Source organism: Oryzias melastigma, linkage group LG19 (genome assembly GCF_002922805.2).
Source record: "Oryzias melastigma strain HK-1 linkage group LG19, ASM292280v2, whole genome shotgun sequence".
NCBI lineage: Eukaryota > Metazoa > Chordata > Actinopteri > Beloniformes > Adrianichthyidae > Oryzias > Oryzias melastigma.
In genome coordinates, this window is record NC_050530.1 from 13677987 (window position 1) to 13687319 (window position 9333).

At 38.8% G+C, this 9333-nt stretch overlaps 1 protein-coding gene across 2 annotated transcripts; it reads right to left on the reverse strand.

Annotated features, from left to right (window-relative positions):
* Nucleotides 1-446: 446 nt before the first annotated feature.
* On the reverse strand, nucleotides 447-7133 carry LOC112153946 (NACHT, LRR and PYD domains-containing protein 3). Of its 2 annotated transcripts, XM_024284424.2 has the most exons (10): nucleotides 7059-7133; nucleotides 6876-6942; nucleotides 6598-6738; nucleotides 5922-5990; nucleotides 4044-5832; nucleotides 2511-2672; nucleotides 2258-2431; nucleotides 1994-2161; nucleotides 1529-1575; nucleotides 447-1457 (listed from the first exon to the last, which is right to left on the reverse strand). In XM_024284424.2, the coding sequence occupies exons 2-10, from the start codon at nucleotides 6913-6915 to the stop codon at nucleotides 937-939; spliced, it is 3111 nt and encodes a 1036-aa protein (XP_024140192.1). In that variant the 5' UTR covers nucleotides 6916-6942; nucleotides 7059-7133; the 3' UTR covers nucleotides 447-936. The 2 variants fall into 2 exon arrangements, with proteins under 2 accessions (XP_024140192.1, XP_036072985.1); XM_036217092.1 differs by having other exon boundaries at nucleotides 6876-7133.
* Between the last annotated feature and the right edge of the window lie 2200 nt (nucleotides 7134-9333).

Consider the following 9333-nt stretch of genomic DNA (forward strand, 5'->3'; position numbering starts at 1 on the left):
ACATTAATTAAAACAGCTAGCATGTAGCTGAAATATTAGCCCAACTCCAAAACAGCCTAAAAAAACCTACATTAATTAAAACACCTAGCATCTAGCTGAAATATTAGCTAAACTCCAAAATAGCCCAAATCTTAGTAAATGCCAAACAGTCCAAAAAGCTAGCAGAATGCCAATTTTTAAAACTGTAACTTTTTGACATAATTATGAATAATAAAAAGGCAGGAATATTATTCCAGAATAAATCAACTTAAGCCTTAAGCAACTTTCAATGTTTTACGCCCCATAAAAATGTATTTTGTCAAAATTATACAAGTTAGAAATAAGCGCAAGATAACATTGGGCCTTTAACTATAAAATAAAATGATCTAGAGGGCTGGATCCGGCCCCCGGGCCTTCACTTTGACATGTTCTTTAGTGCATATATTTATATTGCTTTTATATATATTTTATATATATACTTTTATATTGCATTTATACATCTCATTTTCCAAACCTGCTTAAGTCCTTTCAAGGTTACGGGGTTGCTGGAGCCTATCCCAGCCCCTGCTGGGTGAAGGCAGAGTCCAGCCTGGACAGGTAGTGAGTTCGTTACAGGGCCGCCCAATCACCAATGCCCCACAATATTGAAATCAGAGATAAACCCATGAAGCGTCTTTTGGACTGTGAGAAAACCCATAAATGCAGACTCCACACCAGGAAGCATTTGAACCGAGGCAGAGACTGCTAACCACTACACCACCGTGCAGGGCATGTAAACTTATGAGCACAAATGTATGCATAACTAAAACAAACGTAAAGAGAATGCATGTTCCTAAAAGCAATGCATAGTGGTTGACAGTTTCATTTTTTAATGTTTTAAAATTAATAAATTAAAACAATAAATGCATTTGATTGGTTGGAAAATCAGACCTATCAGCCTCAAAACCAATTTTTACATCAGCACAGCTGCACTGTGGAGTCCACCCAGCCCAAATGAAACCCGGGACACACGGGTTCTCTGAAGATGGTTCTGAAGGTGTAAAGCAGAGTCAGAGAACCACAGGAGACGCTGTAGAAGGAGAGTTCCCCCACAGACCAGTCCAGGAAAACACCGACTGGGCTGCTGGGTGTGGCCTTCACAGCGGCGCTCACGCCACGGTGCAGAATCCGGCAGCTGTCTTTGGTACAGCTCAGAACCCACGAGGAGTCGTTGTGGCCCATCCAGGAGTCCTGACCCTCCCCCTTCCTGTGCATTTGCTTGTACGCCACTCCTATTGTGACTCGGCCGTTCCATTCGACCTCCCAGTAGCAGCGTCCAGTCAGGGTCTGCCTGCACAGCACCTGTCTCTGCACATCAAACCTCTCCGAGTGATCCGGGTACGGCTGCTTCAACCAGCGCCTCGCTTTCCTGTTTCCCTCAGAGAGTGAGAGGTCTCTGTGTGCTGTGTTTGGGTCCAGAGTCAGATCTCTCATGAAGTCTAATAAGAGATTTAAAAAACGTTAGACAGGAGCTTTAAAAGAATCAGAGGCTGAACCGCTGATCACTTACATTTCTTAAGACCAGGCTGGATCCAGGATTCTCTGCACTGATCCACACTGGAAATTCAGATCAAAACTTAATTTTTATTTAAAGCTGCATTAGAAAAAATATTTTTATGACAAATTCTTTCTGATGAAAACTGTGTTTTTAACATGTTCTTGTGGCGTTTCTTGCAGTGGCGTACAGTCAGGGCCTGCAAAGCCTTCAGTGAAGGCCTAAAATGATCTGAAATGAAGTATATAAATCACAGAGAAATGTATATATATATATATATATCATATAGTTCATTCCAACTGTTCTGCACGCCCTGGCTGCACTACTGACTGTTTTTCACATGAAAGTTTCTAACCAATCAGATTTTAGCCTTCACTTGTTGCTAGGTTCATGAAAGTCTGCCTTACGCTCACACAGTCAGGGTCTTTAAATCACTACATGTTAAAAAAAATAACCTGTCAGGTAGTTCAGCTTTAATACCTGAGTTTCTGCAGACTGCATTGTGGGTCTTCCAGCAGCGTCTGCAGCAGCATCAGACCGGATTCTCCAGGGTGGTTGCAGCTCAAGTCGAGCTCTTTCAGGCCGGATGAATTTAGCGCCGATGCCAGGAAAGTGCAGCCGAGCTCTGCCACCCTGCATAAGGACAAACTACAAAGGAAAACAGCACGGTGACCCAGTCAGCTGATGTCTAACTAAAATAGATTTCCAACTCTCCGTTGGTGTATTTCTACACCCCAGACTTACTCAAGCTGCAGGAGTTTACAATGAGGGCTCCCTAATCCGTCAGACAACTTTTTAACTCCTGTGTCTTCAAAGTCATTGTCAGCGAGGTCCAGGACTGTCAGCTCACAGGAGGCTAAACTAATGATTGACGCCAGGCTGTCACAGCTCTTCTCTGTCAGGTTGCAACTTCTTAATCTAACCAAAATAAAAATATAAAATTCAAGCCCATACATGTCAAAGTAAATGCTAATTTGGAGAAAGAAAAAGTTCCCACCGGAGTGTCTGCAGTTTGCTGTCCCTCAGAGACTCACAGAGCTGCATCCACCCTCCATCTGTGAGGCTGTTGTTGCTCAGGTCCAGTTCTCTGAGCTGGGATGAGCTGATGGCATTTGCCAGTTTTTCACAGCAGGTCATAGTGAGGTAACATGCATTTAGTCTGCAACGGAAAAGTCAAAAGATGAGCTAACATTCCACAATGAAACAGCTACTCTTGAAGAGATTTTTTTTGAATAAGATGAAATAAAAAAACAATGTTTTTATTGAAATCATGATTTAATTATCTGCATATTTTGCAAGTTTTTGCATTTGTTTAAAAGTAAAGAGTATTTTTACTATCATTAGTTCATGGAAGCAGAATATGCACTAATAGAATTTCAGATATTAAATAAGGAATTGTTTCTATTCGAAGGATCAATAATTTGGTTTATGATTATGTATGTCTATCTTAAACAATGCATTTACTGAATTTTCTCTAGACTTGAATTGAGCTGAACAAAGGAAAGAATCACTATGGACCTAAAAAAAAAATGGGATCTATACAGATTTCCATCTAATCTCAAGTTTGTCAAAGAATACTATTTTACAACGTCAACAATTTAGAAATAAAACTTTGTTTTCTAATCCTAACTGTATAGTTAAAACAAACGCATGTTATCTAATCTAAAATGTGAGAGGCTGCATTGAAATACACAATTAAATGTAATGCATCTTAATCTCAACTCGTCATCTTTAAAGAAACAAAAAAAGATTCAAATGTGTTCTTTATGAGAGAAAAGCACGGAGGTGGAAGGATTATGCTTTGGGCTTGTTAAACTCGTATATGTATGACCCCATTTAAGGTCTCCAGACTTTAATAATCAAATTCTTTAAAGCAAACTGAAACTTTTTTTACAAAAATCCTTTATAAAGGTAAAGAATAAAATTGTCCCACTATGTAGGCTAGCTTGAGGGTGGACTGCAGGCCAGGATTTATCCAGCCCCACTTTAGGTAGATTCTAATAAATTTTAATAAATTGTCATAAATGTTACAAATTTGTCATAAATTTATGAGAAATTAATCATAAATTTGCAAGATCTAAATTAATAAATTTACCAGATTTAAAGTCGTGAATTTACAAAGATTTAAAGCAGTAAATTCACGAGAAAAACACTCATAATGTTACTTTTTTTTTTGTTGGGTGGACCTTATACTCCATCGTGGTTTTGTGTATTTTTTAGTAATATTATTATTTTTTTGCTTACATTTCAGGGGGATCCTTGTCCATGCCTATATTGGGCCTCGGGTGATTGTATTATATTTTGTGTATTCTTGTCGCAATAAACCCTAAGAAGATGTTTATTAAAGTTTTTGGTCAATTTTTAGATGAAAATGTGTTAGAGGATTATAGTATATTTAATTATTTGTAGTTTTTTTCAATTATTGCAACCTATATGTAATTTATTTAGAAGTTTAAAATTCCACTGCCCCATAAAATTAATCTGGTTCCTTGACCTTTTAAAATCCCTTTGACCTCCTGCAGGGACTTACTTTGCTATCTGTGCTGCTTTCATAACCGGCAGCAGCCTCAGAAGAGCCTCCTCCGACCTGCTGAATCGGCCCAGGTCAAACTCTTGCAGCTCCTCCTCTGAGGTCAGCAGAACGAAGACCAGAGTGGCCCACTGAGCAGGTGAAAGGTCGGCCGACTTCAGACGTCCTGAGACGAAGTGGCTCTGGATCTCCTCGACCAGAGAGTGGTCGTTCAGCTCGTTCAGACAGTGGAAAAGGTTCAGGCATCTGTCAGGAGATTTGCTCAATTTGATCTTCTCTTTTATGTATTTTTGGACCTCGGCTCGTGTCCTTTGGTGGGTTCTGTCGGTGGTCATTAGATGTCGCACCAACTCCTGGTTGGGCTCCATTGACAGGCCCAAAAGGAAGCGCAGGAAGATGTCGAAATGCCCGCTTTCACTCTGCAAAGCTTTCTCTATGGCTGCTTTGTAGAGGTTGAGCTCTGACGATTCTCTGGATTGAAACCACCTAGAGGACGACGACCTTTTAATCAGAACGTTGGTGTTGTCGTTGTGGAAGGTGAGGAAAACGTAAAGTGCGGCAAAGAACTCTTGGATGCTCAGGTGCACAAAGCAGAACATCCTCTCCTGACAGAGAGTCAACTCCTCGTTGAAGATTTGTGTGTAGACTCCAGAGAACATGGAGGCCTGTGTGACGTCGATGCCGTTCAGTTGGAGGTCACTCTCATAGAAGATCAGGTGACCTTTCTCCAGCTCTTTGAAAGCCAGTTTGCCTAAAGCCAGCAGGTTCGCTTTGACACACTCAGCACTGGACTCTCTTCTCCCTGGCAGCCTCTTCTTCATGTTCTCCACAAACAGCGACAGGAAGAAGATGTACATCTGTGTGAGAGTCTTTGGCGTGTCTTTGCTGTCTCTTTTCGTCAATTTTTTCTCCAGAACGCTCGCTGCTATCCAGCAGAAGACCGGAATGTGGCACATGATGTGCAGACTTCTGCAGGATTTCACATGATTGATCACCCTCAGTGCCAGCTCCTCATCTTGGATTTTTTTCCTGAAGTATTCCTCTTTCTGCGAGTTGTTAAACCCTCGCACCTCGGTCACGAGGTCGATGCACTCCACGGGGATTTGGCTGGAAGCTACGGGCCGGGACGTGATCCAAACCAGAGACAAAGGAAGAAGCTTTCCCCTGATGAGGTTGGTCAGAACTACAGCAACCGCTGCTGGCTTCGCCGTGTCTGAAATGATTTCACTTTTACGGAAATCCAAAGAGAGCCGGCTCTCGTCCAGACCGTCCAGGATAAAAAGCTTTTTAATATCGTTATTTGCAAAGATTTGTCCTTCTGTAATATCAGGGAAAAACGCTTTCAGAAGATCCACCAGACTCAACGTTTTCTTTTTCATTAAATTCAAGTCTCTGAAAGAAAGAGGAAATACAAAATCTATGTCGGTGTTGGCCTTCTCTTCTGCCCAGTCTACAGTAAACTTATGGATGGAGACGGTTTTTCCGATGCCAGCCACGCCCCTCGTGACCACAGTTCTTATGGGGTAGTCTCTTCCAGGTTGGGGCTCGAACAGACGATTGCAGTGCACCACTTTGTCTTGAATCGCTCTAACTTGGGACGCCGTCTCGATCCAGCGGACTTCATGCTCTTTATTGACCTCGCAGCTTCCTCCCTCGGTGATGTAGAGCTCTGTGTAGATTTGGTTCAGGGGAGTTTTATTCGCACTTGTTGTCGGGCCTTCATGCAAATGGCTAAACTTCTTCTTCAGGGCTACTTTCAGTTTCTGTTGATGTCCTGCAAACTTGTTATCTGGGGAAAAGAGTAAATTCAAGGAACAGTTGAAATTCCTCAATCATTTTTTTGTATTAACTGTATTTTAAATAAGAAAATTCCCTCACTGGTTATCTCTCCATTACGGTTAGTTGTGTTGTCTTGACTGGATTCTTCATTTGGTTCATCAGCAAAAGCTACAAAAGAAGGATGAAACAGAATCAAACCAATGGAAGAACATAAAAATGATTGATTTTGTAGTAGTTATTTGGTATAAAGCTGATTAAGAAATGATGCAAATAAAAAAAAGCACAGAAGTGTAAGCATCATAATGTGGCAGCGTGATCCTAAAAGACATCATTTCTATAAATACAGTTTCTATCAAGGGATTTACTATGCAAAGGTCAAAATATTATAGACCAAAATGTGTTAACTTTTACAAACTTTTAGAGATTTTAACTTAAAAAAGTCAGTACAGTAAATATGAGAAAAAAGAATCCAGAACATCAATGGGTTAAAAACAATCCCGTATTTAAAACTTGTGAATATATTTCTACGAGTTTCTGATTACATGGAATATAAATAAACTGAATGTTGCATAAACAGCAAATTTGATATTTTGAAGCTGATTTTGCTTACTGGTGGAAATAACAAAAAGGGGGAAACTGTTTATGTAATAAAATGTACTTTTACTTTCTGTAGAACTTGTATTTAAATTCTCTAAATAGAACGTTTTCATCAACTTTTGTCATCAGCCTGTGTTAGCTTTTACATAATACACCTCCACTATTTCACTTTATCTACCTTGTTCATTTAAAATGTTGTTGATGGTGATGTTTCCGACGGTGGAATTGATGATGGACGGGGCGAGTATACTGCTGCGCCCATAACCTGTGAAGATGGGCTGGAAATGATGAACTGCTGCCTGGCCCGAGGGAATTGGGTCTGAGAAAAGAAATAAATAAATAAAAAAACGCAGCCTCAGCAGGTGGTTGCAAAATAATATAGTAAATGAGAAAAATCAAAGGTATTTCTATATATTTTCTGTTCTTTCCATCATGTAAAAGAAGATTCCCCCTCACCTTGAAACATCTCGGGCTTTTTTTCAGCAACACACTCCATTTGTGTTTTTCCGCACTCTTATATAATCTGTGGATGGCCTTGACATTTAGAGCAACAGTTGCACAAATTGCACACAAATCCAACCTCTTAGACTGCGGGACAAAAACACTATAGTAAATATTAAAGATAAAGAAAATGCTTACCGAAAGTTAATGAGAACTGCCATCTGATTCTCACTGTGTCAGATGAAAATCTGAAACTTTTGTTTCCTGTCTGCACTTTAATGAAAAAAAACAGGAAGTAACAGTTCATGTCTCCACAGTCTTTTGCTCGTGTCACCAAACCGCAGCAGTTTCAATTGACAGAAAACTGTGTTTTCTTTTCTCTTTTTTGAGCCTTTTTTTGCAGGGGAAGAGGAACTCTTCTCCTATTCAGCAAAGCACTATTCTGTCAATACAATTAAACATCCAGCTACAAAAAAATTTAAAAAAGTCTCATACAGTCTAATATTTAGTGTTTCCTGTGTTAAATCAGTTCTGAGATACTTTTATTTTTGTTGTTTATTCTATATTAATCTTCTGAAAAATTAAAAATTTTTGTTGTTGTGCATATTGATAAATTCTGACATGAGTTAAAATGAAAGTATTTATAGAAAGGAAGTAACTAATTGTTGCAATTAATTAAACAATTTTACTTTTTTTAAAAATCAACATAATTAATTGCATCTTTACCTTTTTATATAATGATGATGTATTTGCTGTTAACTTCAATAAAGTTTTTATTGTTGCCTATTAGAGCGTTATAGTGAACAGTTTTCTAATGAACCCAAAAGGTAATTTCTGTTTAAGAACTCCATTTCCCATCAGGACTTGCTAGTTATCCAGGAAGTTGTGCTGGATGACTGCTGCACATTATGGGTCTATTGAACACAGTTATGCTGTCTCATTTATCAGGATTAGTCAAAATATTTTAAATTAGTAGCATTATTGTAAATATTAATGCAGCACTGTGTTTCATCATTTCCTGTTTCTCTAATTTATATTTAAAATTCAAAGATTTTTTCTTGTATTTTGGTGGAGAAATTTTCTTGAAAAACTGATCGTTTTCTGCAGCCTTTACAATGCATATCCTACATAAAAATATTATTTTTGAAAACATTCATCTTTCAATCTCGTACTCTGCACAATAAAACATCGAATAATTTGGAATCCAAAGTACATTGTTTATTTACAAAGGGGTTAAATTTGGAAATATAAACACCCCTTCACCAAAAATATTTGAATTTAAAGAGGGGAACACATAATTTGCTCAAAATACAAATAATTTAAGTAAAAAATAAAAACTAGAAAAGTATTTTACATTCAGTTAAAGTGAAAACACAAACTTATCCACAATCGTGTGGTTATGATCAGACCCTGCCGGCTGCAACAGGCCCAGTTGAACACATGGTGGAACCAAAGTCAAAGTTTTGCTCTGTTTTTTTTTTTTTTTTTTTTTTTTCATGTTCATAATATCCTTCAACTGCATGAAATCAAAACAGAAACAGCATCTCTACCAGCTGTGGATGACATTGTCCAAGAATATTTCAGAAAAGTTAAGTCCTCATTACTGTTTCCTTTATTTTAGTAAAAAATATTAAACGATGCGACCACTTTTTTGGTCCAAAATGTTTAAGCATCGGGCGTGCTCTAAAGTTTTTACAGTCACTAACGTAGAGTTTCGGGGTGTGGCTTTAAACATACTCCGAGAAGCTTGAAGGAAAACCCCAGACATCTTAGGTAGTGTTTTATCAACATGAGTGAAGGTCAACCTGATGGCATCAAGTGTTTTGAATAGAGCAACCTCAGTCAGAATATTAGTGAGGCATGCCGGTGAAAGTATTATGGTATGCAGCTTGTTTGCGGTTGCTAGTTCAGCTTCTCAGCTGTCATGTCTGAATCTGGGTTATTGTTGATAAACAGACCCAACGAGGACATCTATTCTGATGCACAACTTGGTAGATGTAATGATACCTCAGAGGGCAAACCCAATTGTGTTATTTAGACTAGAATAAAAGGGTTACCGTGTGTGTGCATTAGCTTTAATTAGACAACCTAAGGCCCATTTGTGAAAAACGGTGATTCCACAACAAACTCCCATCTAACACACAGAATCCACAGTATTCAAATCCAGTGGAAAATCTCATAAGGTTCCAGTTTTCCCTCTCGTTGATTAAAATGTTGTCAAAAGTTTGGGGTTTAACAGACCACGGCGATATTCTGGCTTGCTGAGGTGGTCGAGTGCTTGATATGTTCACCTTCAATGCATTTCTCAGACCCCTATCTCATTAGAATGACCACATCTTTCCCTAAAAACCCATTATATGTGAACTGCTCCATGTTTTCTACCCTGTAATTCATCATCATTCCACTAGAGGCAGTAGAAGGGCGTTTCAAAATGGCTGCCTCCATGAAATCTCAAAACACTTTTGGAGGAAAA

Bases quoted from the DNA above. Each gene is read 5' to 3' on its own strand.
- LOC112153946 (XM_024284424.2), bottom strand. From the start codon at position 6,915: ATGGAGTGTGTTGCTGAAAAAAAGCCCGAGATGTTTCAAG. The intron at 1,576-1,993 runs GTATTAAAGCTG...CTGAATTTCCAG, and splicing joins TGCAGTCTGCAGAAACTCAG to TGTGGATCAGTGCAGAGAAT. The intron at 1,458-1,528 runs GTAAGTGATCAG...ATCTCTTATTAG, and splicing joins CCAGCCTGGTCTTAAGAAAT to ACTTCATGAGAGATCTGACT.